This window comes from Tachysurus fulvidraco, chromosome 1 (genome assembly GCF_022655615.1).
Source record: "Tachysurus fulvidraco isolate hzauxx_2018 chromosome 1, HZAU_PFXX_2.0, whole genome shotgun sequence".
Lineage (NCBI taxonomy): Eukaryota > Metazoa > Chordata > Actinopteri > Siluriformes > Bagridae > Tachysurus > Tachysurus fulvidraco.
In genome coordinates, this window is record NC_062518.1 from 39,647,777 (window position 1) to 39,662,325 (window position 14,549).

The 14,549-nt window shown below is 40.6% G+C and overlaps 2 protein-coding genes across 4 annotated transcripts in view; one reads left to right on the forward strand and one right to left on the reverse strand.

Moving 5' to 3' along the window:
* The first annotated feature begins 79 nt into the window (after window positions 1-79).
* mfap3l (microfibril associated protein 3 like) lies at window positions 80-8,459 on the forward strand. 2 transcript variants are annotated; one of them, XM_027178204.2, is made up of 3 exons: window positions 80-100; window positions 3,757-4,160; window positions 6,717-8,459. In XM_027178204.2, exons 2-3 carry the CDS (start codon window positions 3,884-3,886, stop codon window positions 7,673-7,675), a joined length of 1,236 nt encoding a protein of 411 aa, XP_027034005.2. In that variant the 5' UTR covers window positions 80-100; window positions 3,757-3,883; the 3' UTR covers window positions 7,676-8,459. The 2 variants fall into 2 exon arrangements, with proteins under 2 accessions (XP_027034005.2, XP_027034004.2); XM_027178203.2 differs by lacking the exon at window positions 80-100 and adding an exon at window positions 2,941-3,092.
* A 3,119-nt stretch (window positions 8,460-11,578) lies between these two features.
* clcn3 (chloride channel 3) overlaps window positions 11,579-14,549 on the reverse strand; it is a 34,359-nt gene continuing 31,388 nt past the window's right edge. Inside the window, exons 15-16 of one of the 2 annotated variants that reach the window (XM_047810839.1) lie at window positions 11,694-11,742; window positions 11,579-11,622 (exon numbers count right to left, since the gene is read on the reverse strand). In XM_047810839.1, coding sequence (XP_047666795.1) covers window positions 11,594-11,622; window positions 11,694-11,742 — 78 coding nt within the window. In that variant the 3' untranslated portion in view covers window positions 11,579-11,593. Of the gene's footprint in view, window positions 11,623-11,693; window positions 11,743-14,549 lie in introns of those variants that run through there. The other variant, XM_047810853.1, reaches the window with a different exon arrangement.

Sequence of the window (14,549 nt, forward strand, 5' to 3'; positions counted from 1 at the left end):
GGACAGTAAATAATGTAAATCAGAATCAGAATCAGATTTATTGGCCAAGAGTGTTGACACACACAAGGAATTTGGTTCCAGCAGTTTGTGACTCTCAAAGGTACAGACATACACAATACTATACAAACTGTACAAGACAATGCAGACGATAGGATAAAATATAGACAGAATGAGTATTAAATATGAATATAAAATATATAAAATATGAATATAGAATGACCGATCAGTTATGTACATAAAGTGTGGGCGTGCAAATAACAATATTGTGCAATAATTATGCTTTTGTACAATATACAGCAGCAGTAGTGTGTAAAATACAGATGATGTGATCATGCTGATAATGCAGTACTTATGATAAGAAGCAGTGAATATAATTTAATTATGGAGAGTTGTTTATCAGGGTGATTGCTTGGGGAAAGAAACTGTTCATGTGTCTGGCAGTTAGTAAGTAAGCAATAGTAAGCAAATGTAAGTAATGTCATTTCTACAAAAGGTTATAACAGTGCAACGAGAGCTCCTGAGGAACTAATGGGTCAGCGCAAACTCTGAGTTTACTACAGACCCAACAGACTAATTCATTCTTGCCAAAGTCTTCAAATGATTGCTGATAAAAACCAGACCATACAGCTGACTGACGCATTGGGTCACAGAAGGCAAGTCAGTCACTGGCTGACCATGCAGATCAATCCCCAGCTGAGTGTCCACTGGGCGATGAGAAAATAGATATTGTCTGTGAAAAGAAACTTTTCTTGTGCTTAGATGTTTTAGTACATAATGATCCATAGTGTCTGGCTGATGGCAGAAGTGCAAACAGACTGTGTCCAGGATGGGAGGGGTTTTTGATGATACCCGTTTCTTCACCCTGCAGTTGTACACCGATAGTCCTGGATATTGTGCAGGAGCACACCGATAATCCTCTCGACTATTTTAATAGTCTGTTCCAGCCCACTTATATCTGATTTGGTTGCTGCACTAAACTGTAATGGAGTACATAGGACTGACTCAATCACAGCTGTGTAGATCTGTATCAACAGCTCCTGTGGTATATTGAACTTTCATCAGTTGGCGGAGGAAGTATAACCTTTGCTGGGCTTATAACCTATATTGGTCTCCCACTTCAGGTCCTGTGATATGGTATTGCCCAAGAACCTGAATAACTCCACAGCTATCAGTGTTATTTGTTAAAGGTGAGTGGAGGGAGAGATAGAAGGTTTGTCTGGAGTCCACTATCATCTCAGTTTTTAGCTTATTAAGCTCAAGGTCACATAAAGTGCCTTTTACTCTTTACACTATTCAAGAAAAGAAGCCTATGTCACATATTAGGCTACTTCTTCATGTAGTGTAAACACCAACGCACATTTTACTATTAAATAACCTACTGTATAATATCTCTCACTCCTGTTTGTTCTCCTGAAGGACGCACTGAACGGCTTGTCCCATTTTTCAATGGTACATCAGGTTTTAACAGACTGCCTGCATGTTGTGTGTGTGTCTGTGTGGGAGAGAGTGAAGGATCATGTTCAGAACTTTAATACAAAAGGCTCTAAACATAGCTCATTCAAACAAACACACACACAAACACACACACACACACACACACACACACACACACACACACACACACACACTCACTCACTCACTCAGTCCCAGAGGAAGTGTCAGCTTTCACTGTAACTTATTGTGGGTAATCACACATCTTTCCTTTTATTGGATGTGTTTATTTTTAAAAGCATGCTATCTCTTGCTCTATCTTGAAAGGTTCGTATAGATTTATGGGTCACGTAAAACTTTCCATTTATATATAACCTTCAGCACATGGGCTGTATGTCTGTGCATGCGTCTGTGACATGGACTTAGAGGGACGCAGAAGAACATGAAGCAGAATGAAGTACTGAATATTTTCCATAAGATAAAGATTCAATAATGAGTGAGTGAATGAGTAAATAAGTGTAAGTTAGTGAGTGAGTAAATAAGTGTGAGTGAGTAAATAAGTGTGTGAGTGAGTGAGTAACTAAGTGTGTGTGAGTAAATAAGTGTGAGTGAGTGAGTGAGTGAGTGAGTGAGTAAATATGAGAGTGAGTGTGAGTGAGCAAATAAGTAAATAAGTGAGTGAGTAAATATGTGTGTGAGTGAGTGAGTAACTAAGTGTGTGTGAGTAAATAAGTGTGAGTGAGTGAGTGAGTGAGTGAGTGAGTAAATATGAGAGTGAGTGTGAGTGAGCAAATAAGTAAATAAGTGAGTGAGTAAATATGTGTGTGTGTGTGTGTGTGTGTGTGTGTGTGTGTGTGTGTGTGTGTGTGTGTGTGTGTGTGTGTGTGTGTGTGTGTGTGAGTGAGTGAGTGAGTGTGTGATTGTGTGAGTGAGTAAATAAGTGAGTAAATTGTGAGTGAGCGAGTAAATAAGTGAGTGTGTGAGTGAGTAAATAAGTGTGAGATTGTGTGTGAGTAAATTGTGTGAGTGAATATGCATATGTATACATCACTTTTAGCAAATCTATGGTGTATGAAATATCCAAATGTTAAAGGAGATATTTCTGAGATTCCTTTTCAGATAAAACGCTCCGTTTGAGACCATTTTAGATAAATAAAATATGACAATATTGTGAACGGTGACATTTCCAGTCACTATGAGAACATAGTGTGTGTTTTAGAGCTTTAGTTCCAGCCCTGATGTAACTTGTGAGAGGAGCAGGGCTGAGCTCCTGTACATTAGTGCATATCACTAACATTTTACAGTATCTCAGGTTCATACATCAGATTTAAGAAGCTTTACTTGGCTATAATCGGCTCAAGCTGATGTTCACGGTGCGAAAAAGAAAATGGATGAAAGGTGAATTAAAATGACAAGCCAAAAACGGCCTCTAGACTATTATAGGAGGCTGTGTTCTAAATGCCTCTGCGTTTCTGCTTATCAGTGCACTAACTAGGGGGTAAAATGGCGGCGTCTGCGTCGGATGTAGTGCACTTATTTAAAGCAAGGAGCCGTTTGGGACGCGGTCCAAAGTTAGCGCGTAGGTCGTGTGTGTGAGAGAGAAAAATGTACTGATGGACACAAAGTGGGATTTCTGACTGATTAAAAACACAAACAATGCGGTGAGTAAAATAGTGATAAAGTGTTTTAAACAACGCGTTGTTTAAATCATTCGAGCCTAAAAAACGCTAGCAGAGACAAACAGCCCGGTTTGTTTTATAACATTTTATACTAACGATAGAAAGCTCTTATTTACATCCCGGTAATCGTGCAAAGCCTTAAAGTTTGATTAAAAACCAGTCGATGATGTGAATATGGTGTTTATTTTCGGACCCTAATGGTCCTGTTTATAAAACGCCGGTGTTTGTGAATCTAGCGGTTTTTTGTTCATGCGACTGAAGGTGAAGGGAAAAAAATCCAGTTTTATCTGGTTTATTTTTCTCCTTTTATCAGACTAGCCGGAGCTAAAACGTTACCCCGAGTCATCTACAACCATCTCTGCTTTTTGTCCTGTGTATTTAACCTCCTTTTAGTTTCCCGTGAAAACATTTAGAGAGAGAAAAACAACCAAACAAACAACACTGTAGCTGGTTTATAGTGACGAGCTCAGTTTATCTCAGCCTAGCTTTTAGCCGAGCTAGCATTGCTAACCTAGCATCACATGACGCTAGAATTTAACACTTGCTTTTGATTTCTATTCAAACAGTCGATTGATTTTTTTTTATGTTTTTGAAACGTACATAAAACACAAAAGTGAACCCGAACACGTTGTTTTCTTGTTTGCAGAGGAGCTGCTAAGGATCTGTAACCCATTGGTCCTCGTCCTCGTCCTTCAGACCTCGTTCCTTTCAGCCCTTGACTTTACCATGAGCACTGGAGTGGAGTGACCTCTGATCTCAGAGCTGTATAAAAAATGGAAGGTGTAGATGGATCTGTTTGGATTTATCTGGTGTGTTTTCTCAGCCTGGGCAACTCAGGGGCCTTGAAGGGTTCTGTGACTGATGTAAATGGCACACACGCAGCAGGCGATGTGGAGGAAGGTAAGACACCTGTGATGCTCACCATACCGAATCAGATCATCGCACGCGAAGGGAACTGCGTCCTGATCGATTGCAACATCACCGGTGAGCCTTTCCCCAAAGTGCAGTGGTTCAACTCCCATGGACACCTCTTGGATACGGAAGAAAACGGTAGGTTGTTGTTTCTCGGTTAAATTTCTGAGGAATTGTGCGTTCAAAGCTGAAACGCTTCCACATCCTAAAAATAAAGCATGTCAGTGACCAACGTGACCACGATCGTCATGATTGGTGTGCTGCTACAGGAAAATCATCCATGACAGACAGAGTGATGTGAAGCAGACTTCAACACCCTGCAGTTAACGTATCCTGAAGTGTTTTATTCCTCTTACACCACAGTGATATTGCAGCACCTTACTGACATTTTTTTTGATTACAAAGAGCAAGATTTGTATTTTTAACATTTACGTTTAATACTTTGGAACGTCCGAGAGACAAATTTCTGTCACTCAAGACCAAATAATTGTATTGTTACCAGCAGCTTGTCATGATAAAATATCGTCTGTCTACAGAAAACATTCTGGCTGTTACAAAGCAAAACAATAATCCATAAGAATGAGAGAACATTTTTCTGTGCCACTTCTTTGCATGTAAATAATGCGTTTTGATGTAGATGCCACAGTAACAAATTAGAACCAACGCGTTAATGTAAAGTTGTGATTGGGGACAATAAAACAGGCCAGTTTATGCACATCGGTCTCGTGTCAGCAGTGGATCGTCCTCAACGTGAAAGTATCTCGTAAACAAAGAGAACAACATGCTTGTGCTTGTTCTCGAACTATAAACAGCCCAGCCCTTTAAACTCACACCACTTTAATGAAAGCAGAAAAGCAGTGATGTTAGTTCCCTGACTGCTTTTTTTTTTTTTCGTCCGCGTCTTGTGCGTCCGACACGTCTGAACTAGCTTTAAAGAGTCGAGCACGCGCCAGAGTCGACGCCACTCATCCTGTAACAAAACAACCCTCTCAGCACTCATGTAGAGTCGCAGGAACCGTCCTGTAGGTAACAGTGGAATAGTGCAGTGAGATTTCACACGTCATAGTGATGTTTTGGAATTTAAACGATTATTGCATTTCCTGATGCGGTATATTTGTTGTTGCGGGTTTGTTCTCCGGCAGTTCAGACCGTTTGTCCTTGTCGAGGGCCCAGTGATGAAGATTAAGAGCACTGCGTTTCAGAACAAGTGCATAATGCATTAATGAAACGCTACTTGCTGAGGCTTTTTGTTGTCAGGCACTTTACCGTCACTGACTGCTCTGTGCTATAAAGGGAAAGTGTTATACATTCAGAGCACACACCACCTCTGAGCAAGCACAAACTGTGCTTTGTCAAGACCTGGGATCTTTTTAGATACAGGCTTCTCAAGTTAAAAAAAAAAAGATGATGGCTTATATTTATCTTTGATGAATGTGATGCAGTTTTTATTTTGGAGGAAAAAGGTAGATGTAGATAATCTCGTTTCATGAAGAATGCAGTTATGTCATTAAACCATAGTGTTGTGCATGGATCACGACTCAAAACCCTGCTGATCCTGATAGTGATGGTGCTAATACGAGGAGGTCAGATGGATAATAGCACCGTGTAATGACTGATTTTGTGCATCAGTTGAACTTGTGAACAATCAGTTCGTTCCATGAACCCAATGTTCCATGAACATGCAGTTTTCCTCCTAATCTGAAGCCGAATGAAGTGCGTATTAAATTAGTCTTCAGTATAGCTGTCTAACCCCTCTCTCTGTATTTCCAGTTAAATAACGCTCAACATATCTGTGATTTATAAACTGATTAAACTGCTCTGATTTAAAAGACCATTCAAGAACAGGTGAATATTTTATACAGCTCCGGCCTCTTACTGACGCCGTGTTGACTTATTATTTCTACTTTAATGTTAATCCAGTGGACACAATATACAGTAATCTCGTTTAAAATGTAGTGAAGTGATGGCCAATCAGAGATGAACACATTAAGCCTTTATCACCTGCTCTGTGTGTGTGTGTGCGTGTGCGTGTGTAGTGATCTAGTCAGTGTAAATCACACACTACATTTAAACCCAACTTATTTAAACATGCTTGTAAGGCAGAATGTTTAACTAAGATATGTTAACTGGATCTTAACACACTGAGATAATGAGCAACAAAATCTCTTCCCAGACAGTTCAGTGAGAGAACAGCCCTTTCTCTGGACTTTACACTTTGCAGTTACGATTAAATTTTAGGCAGACTTGTTTGACCCCGTTTACAGCGAATACAAAGCTCAACCTCAGGGACAAACTGCTGCACAAGAAGGGGAAAAAAACTCATGCAGCGAGGAACCGTCACTGACACATTTACACATTCCGTGTGATTCCTGGTTAAAAATACAGAATAGTGCCATGTTGAAGTAAAGTGGGGTTTTATTATCATTCATTTCTGCAGCTAGTGTAGATCAGGACTGTGATACATGTATCAGTACAGCGGTATGGTTCACACCAGACACATGCCACAATGACACCCTCATGCCTTTTTGTCTTAAATTGAGATTCGGTATCTGGTGGATTAGAAATAAATAGTGAATTAGGTATTCATTAAGTAATCTTTATTTATGACTCATCCCTGTTATCAAAGGTTTATTTATGTTTCAAGAGTTTAATATACCCTGTGATAACCTCGTGCTCTGGTTGTGATTCTCACAGAGGGAAAATGGTGGATTCTGGAGAACGGAGCCCTCAACATCACCAGCATCACCTTTGCAGACCGGGGCAAATACACGTGCATGGCTTCTAACAGTCACGGCATTGCCAACTGTACAGTCACAGTGCGCGTGGTCTTCACCAATGGAGACATGGGCGTGTACTACGTGGTGGTGTGTCTGGTGACCTTCACCATCATCATGGTGTTGAACGTGACTCGGCTTTGCATGATGAGCAGCCACCTGAAGAAGACCGAGAAGGCCATCAACGAGTTTTTCCGCACGGAGGGAGCAGAGAAGCTCCAGAAAGCGTTCGAAATCGCAAAGCGTATCCCAATCATCACGTCGGCTAAGACGCTGGAACTGGCCAAAGTCACGCAGTTTAAGACCATGGAATTTGCACGTTACATCGAGGAGCTGGCACGCAGCATCCCTCTCCCGCCGCTGATCATGAACTGCCGCACCTTCATGGAGGAAATCCTGGAAGTGGTGGGGGTCGAAGAAATGAGACACAACTTTATCCGACAGGCACCCGATGGTCAAGAAGGCACTTCTCGTGCTCTTGTCGGGGCCGTCAGTAATGTTTTCACCATTCTGCAGATTCGAGACCGAACAAGAGACAGAGAGAGGAGTGGATCTCCTACGGCAGATTCAGACGACGCTTCGCTACACGAGCAGCCGCAACACATCGACATTCAGGTCTCCATTCACCCACCACTCAATGACGCAGCCTGCAGCGTCGAGGCTCCGCCCCTCACAGATACGGACGCCAGGGTCACTGCTCCTGCTCAGGAGAGCGTGGACACGGAGCCTGAAGAGCAACAGATAACGGTGGAGGTGGAGCCAGAACCGGAGCCAGAACCGGAGCCAGAACCAGAACCAGAGCCAGAACCAGAACCAGAGCCAGAGAGCGAAGTAGAAATATCTCCAACTAGCCAAGTTATCTATGAAAGCCATGTGTAACGTTCCTATATACAGGACGATTCGCTTGCTATGCATTTCACCAATCATTAAAAAAAAATATATATTTGAATGAAACACTCTACTGTTTTATGTCCACTATTGATCATGTAGAGTGAACACTAAGACTTTTTTCAGTTCTGCTTTCCCATGACAATTCAAGTTGAATGTATTTTGGGAGAATAAACTAGCACCCAGTTTTATTTATTTCTCTAGCAGACACTAGGGCTACTCTTGGGCATAGAGTCAGATGGATCTACAGCGCTGCTCTCGGATAGACACGTAGGTTGATCACTTAATAACCTGCTGATTGATGAGTCTGATGTGAGGCATTTCAGGTGTAGAGTATTATTTGTCTCTGAAATTATGAGTTTGTTACGAGTCCGTTTTGTGTAGTGCATGAGAAATGTATATCAAGTTCTCTAAATGTTATCCAGGACACCGAAGAGAATATTCTCATTCTGTATTTATAGGGGAATTATTAATCTTTACATCGAGTCTGTTATTAGAATTAATATAATGATACTTATTAGTGATTTTTACGTTAGTAGTTTAAGGTTTAATTTAATGGTTACATTTTTTTTTCTTTTTGAGCATGTTTATTAATGTGTTTAACTTTTACAGCCTTAATGCTTATTTTCACTTTTTCATCATGGCCTACAACATCCTCACTGCTTGTAAAAGAAATAAATAGTACAAGAGGCCATTATGGATTTCTCACCTCGTTCTGTGCTCTGAAAGTTGTTGTGGTTTTTTTTTTTTAAAGGAAATAAAAAGTTCATGCTGTGTTAACCATCAAGTGTGTGTGTGCTTCTATCTATCTATAAGTAGAATCTACATAATTAGGGTGTATGCTAGAAGGCACGTAAGCAATCACACCCATGTGTTCCTGTTGAACATCTCGTTCCACATGTAGTTCCTGTTTGCTGTTCTAATAAAGCTCTACACTTCTGAGAAGGATTTCCACTAAAAGTTGGCACGTGACTGTGTGGATTCTTGATCGTTCAGCTACAAGATCAGACACTGAGGTCAGGTGAGGAGGTCTGGGGTTCAGTCGGCGTTCAGTGGGGTTGAGTCACAGTGCAGGACACTCGAGTTCTTCCACTCCAACCTGAACACACCATGTCTTCATGGAGCTCGCTCTGTGCACAGGAGCGTCATCATGCTGGAACACTGTTTCACCACCTTAGTTCCAGTGAAGGGAAACTGGAGCACTACAGCATACACACTCATTCTAATGGTCAGGTGTCCATGTAATTTTGATATTTTTGATCACAAGTTCTATAATTGGCTATTTCACAATACTACACACAGAGCACGCTCTCTACAGGCCAAATATCGTATGCAATCAGAGAGCAGTTTGTGAGACGTTACTGAGGCTCCAGTTAAAACAGGGAAGTGAATATCACAGAACTAGTTACTTTTAGAGATACTGCATTATATGTTGGTTGGAATATTAGAAATGAAATATTTTCGACTCGTTATAATACCCTCATAACCCGAGAGGAGAAAAGACTATTGTATAATACACATTTACACACTTAAATTCATATGTGGCTTTAAAATCCGTCCTCACAGTTTCACTGGTCTGTAAACAAACTGGAGTAAAAAAAAAAGACCTCCAGTTACAGATTTCCTCCTGGTAATAATAATAATGATACCACAGAACACATGTAGTTTTCTGCAAAGTCTGCAAGAAAAGCACATACTTGTGAAAACAAGCACTAAAAGTACTTTAAAAAGCCACCCTGAGAGCCGTGGTGGTGTCCGCGGTAAATAACTTTGGTTATGGTTTTAAATCACAATTGACTTCACTAATGAAGACAAACTCAGTAACCCTGAGATCTACTGGGACTGAATATGAAGAACAGATGCACTGGAAGCAAAAATAAGAACACAAACAAAGTACACGGTGAAGTTTTATACTTGTCATTCAGCTACTTTTCTATTCTGCTTGCACAAATTTGGTTTATGAGGACACATGATAGTCAGTGACTCATGCAATGATGTCAGATTCATTTGCCAGATAATGATGACTTGCAAAAGTAGAAACCCTGCTTTACTTTGTGTTTGACCTCGTGTGTGTGTATGTGTGTGTGTGTGTGTGTGTGTGTGTGTGTGTGGACTATGCTTAAATGTTTTTGACATGAATGTGTATATTTAATCCCCTTAATAAAAAAAAAATCACAAATGTGGAACCTTGTTTCAAATCCAGGGATCTAAAAGAAAGCAGAAACTGCATCATTGTGGAAAGATGAGTGATTTTACACAGGGTGAAACCATGCAGCTGCACCGTGTGGACACAAGGCATCAAGTAGAGTATATCATTAACATGGTTACAGCGACTGCAGGACGTCACTGAAGGCCCTTAAGGTTCTGCATTAAAGCATTAGATGATATTAAAGGTTCGAATTACTGGATAGAAGTGTATCGTGTTAGTTTTTTGCTAAAAGAAGAGCTTAAAACTCACTCAGACACCTCATTTATTTATTTGTTTATTTAAATAGGAGTCAAAGACAAGAATGAGATTTTCATTCCATAACTGAGACACTTCGATATCCAGGATGTTTTCCTGCCTCAGGGATAGACTCTGGATCCACCGTGACCTGAAGGCTTGAAGGTCTCACTCACACACACACACACACACACAGTGTCTCGCACACACACACACAGTGTCTCGCACACACACACACACACACACAGTGTCTCGCACACACACACACACACACACACACACACACACAGACACGCACACAGTGGATCGCACACACACACACACACACACAGTGTCTCGCACACACACACACACACACAGTGTCTCGCACACACACACACACACACACACACACACACAGTGTCTCTCACTCTCACACACACACACACACACACACACACACACACACACACAGTGTCTCGCACACACACACACAGTGTCTCGCACACACACACACACACACAGTGTCTCGCACACACACACACACACACACACAGTGTCTCGCACACACACACACACACACACACACAGAGACTCGCACACACACACACAGTGTCTCTCACACACACACACACACACAGTGTCTCTCTCACACACACACACACACACAGTGTCTCGCACACACACACACACAGTGTCTCGCACACACACACACACACAGTGTCTCGCACACACACACACACACAGTGTCTCGCACACACACACACACAGTGTCTCGCACACACACACACACAGTGTCTCGCACACACACACACACACACACAGTGTCTCGCACACACACACACACACAGTGTCTCGCACACACACACACACACACACACAGTGTCTCGCACACACACACACAGTGTCTCGCACACACAGTCACACAAACACACACAGTCACACACACAGTCACACACACACAGTCACACACACACACACACAGTCACACAGACAATTCAGTGCACAGTGTTCAGGAGGATGAGAACCTGGAGGAAACCTGCATTAGCGTTGGGAGAACCTCCACAGAAAGTCCAGACAGACATGTTATACACTGTTATTATTGTTTCACTGCAATAATAAACAATAACAAAGCATTTTAAACATGTGAAATAACAGAAATTTTGAAAAATGTGCAATATTACCCATGTGCAATATGTGTTCTGTGTAACCACTACACTTTTTATACATTTTTGTTTTTGTATATACTGTATATTATATTATGTCTTTGTTACAGCAGCAAAAAAAAATATATACAAAATAGAGAAATTTCCCCATTGTGGGACGAATAAAAAATATCTTATGTTTGCAAATGAATCATTTTCTGCAAAAAAAAAAAAAAAGCAATGAAACAAGTGGCACGTGGCCGGTTCTGATTTAAGGAGATCTGAAAGGAGACTTTAAAAGTGTAACATTTTTACTGTAGAATCTGAAGCTTCATGTGGTCCTCAGATCAGAAGTTTGTTTCGTCTAACATCTGAAAGAGGAAAACGTCTATTCGGTGCACACTAATAAAATCAAACGTACATCATTCGTTCATAGTCTTACCTTGTCGTAAAATGTATAGGCGGTGGTCCGAACATTTGTTCATCAGCAGCTGTCAATAAAAATATAGGAACAGAGGAACGATTGATCTCTAGTTTCCCAGCCACAAGTCTCAAGTAGCTATCCAGCAGAAAGCTCCGCCTCTTATCTCAAAGGGGCGTGGCTTTGGACTAAAACCTCGAGACTACAGCTCGAGCTTATCGACCTGACTACGTTTAGAAATTTACTATGGGGTCAGAATTGTTTCGTTATTCTGAATAAATACACTATGATCCACAAATAAATATAAAGAGTTTCACAAATATTTTTTTTACAAATTTCACAAAAAGAAATGAAATTCACAAATAAATAAAATGGGATTTGCAAATAAAAAAATATTTATAAATTGTATTTATTTGCGAATTGCTTCCTGCTCATTTGTGAATCTCGTTCTGTGCATTTGTGGATTTGAAACATTTCTAACGTCAATACGTGCACAAGAATCCACAAATAGGTGACTCCGCCCACCGTCTACTCCAGCCAATCGGACAACGGTCTCGTGGCGCTGAACAATCGTGGCACGGTCTACCTCAAACCAATCACGTTCTGATTTACTCGCACTATCACAGTGTAATATGTACTGCAAAATACGATAAAAAAAAAAACAAATAAAAAAAAACAAATAAAAAACATTTGTCGCAGATTCGAGCCCAATCCTGTAACCCTGTATGGATTGTAGCCAGCACTAAGGGTTAGTTCAATTCTGCTTTCTTTGGAAACGATTTCAGCATCATCAATGGGTCCAGGGGTAGTGTGAAGAGCGAGTAAATCAGAACGTGATTGGCTAATTGATAAATATTGATAAATATATTTTTATTTGCAAATCCCATTTTATTTATTTGTGAATTTCATTTCTTTTTGTGAAATTTGTAAAAATATTTGTGAAACTATATTTATTTGTGGATCATAGTGTATTTATTCAGAATAACGAAACAATTCTGACCCCATAATTTACACGTTCTTTAAAGCAAGCACATGAATGACAGAACTAACACACTGACACACACACGATAACACACCAGCCACACATTTCAGTTTAAACAATTTAATTTTACACCTTTTAAATGTACAATCAAACCATCAATCATATGTAACTGTACTTAAAATTTACAGTAATGTACAAATCTAATGCTAATATAAATAAAAAAAAATGAGAGGAACATCGTAAGGACAAAGTTGTTTTTTTTTCTTTCTCTTTCATAACCTGATGAACACAGAGTGCAGCCGAGATGTGAGACAAACAGCTCCAAATGCAGAGGAACGAGGATAAGAAAACAACGCGAGGACATCGGAAGTAGTATTTTTAGAGTATCGAGGTGGTGACAGGATGCAAAAAAAATGGATATAATATATAGATAAAAATGATTAATTCTGTAAAGATAAACAAAGAAAAACAAAAGCACACACAGAGGAAGCAGCGGTGAAGGAAGAGAGGACACGTTAGACTGTGACGAGGTCGAAACCCAGTGAAAACCTGCCAGTCCACCAACACTGAGGCTTTATATATTGACTCATTTTCACCAGAACGTTCTGAGAGAGCTATAGAAGCTTTAGATCTACAAATGAGTTTGATTATGATAAAAAGAAATCACGGCACATACAGTAATAGATCATCGGCCATGCTGTTCTGTGCTGCGCTTAGCTGCGACCTCGTCGTCAAGCTTTCAGATCCACAGATCAGCTTGAACGACAGGGTTTTTCTCCAGTTAATCATCAGGGATGTGCAGAAGGCTGAGCTGAGATGAATCACACCACAAGAGACCTCATGATCATCATCATCATCATCATCATCAGCTGTTTTACTAACCAACAACACCAGTATTGACAACAGCAAAGCAATATATATAAGGACAAAAATCTAATTTTGGCCAAAGGTTGTTCTTTTTCTTTCTTCCCCTGCTTGTATGGTTCTTTGCACGGACTGTAGAAATCCATCCACACTTTGTTCAGGTGTCTGGATTGTTTTCTCAGAGCACGTCACGTATTTCAGCTCTCCAAACTCTCCTACGCCTTCCAGAAAATGATCCGCAGTCACACGAGCGCTGCTGACGTTACAGATTTAAACTGTCTGTACGATCCAATTAAAGATAAAGTGGGTTGTGACTTTATTCAGTGAGACACAGGTTCATTTTTCAAGCTGCAAAGTATTAATAAAAGGAAGCGTGCGCTGAGACGAACGTTAATATCAGCGTTAAATGGCGAATCACATTGCCTACTAAAACTGAGAGGAAGTAGGTGGTACATTATACACTTAATACACAGAGCTTTCACAGCTAGAAGTGTCCTGAGGGGAGGAAAAAAAACAGCGACATAAAACAAACATAAGTGTCAAAAACAAAAGTCTGCAGTCTGATGGTGTGTCAGGAAAATGTAACTGGCCATTAAGCTCTTATTTCCCTGACAATCTGTAGTGTAGAAGAAAATCACTTTAGGCAGCTTTGGGCACGACGGATTCCAACTTACTTTTGTACATTTGATCATCTCACAATGATAAATACTAAATGGGTCACAGTTTCATCATTCACACACACACACACGCGCGCGCGCGCACACACACACACATACACGCACGCACACACACCCTGACTGGAATGTAGGGGAACTTCTCTATCTCACTAACACACATACAACACACACTTACCCAAAGACTTTCACACACACATACTTATCCACATATGCTTATCCACACACACACACACACTTATCCATCCACACACACACACTTATCCATCCACACACACACATACTTATCCACATATGCTTATCCACACACACACACACACACACACACACTTATCCATCCACACACACACACTTATC

Excerpts from the sequence above, each read along its gene's own strand:
- mfap3l (XM_027178204.2), top strand. The coding sequence starts at position 3,884 with ATGGAAGGTGTAGATGGATCTGTTTGGATTTATCTGGTGTGTTTTCTC. Across the intron at positions 4,161-6,716 it reads CTTGGATACGGAAGAAAACG|AGGGAAAATGGTGGATTCTG; the intron begins GTAGGTTGTTGT and ends TGATTCTCACAG.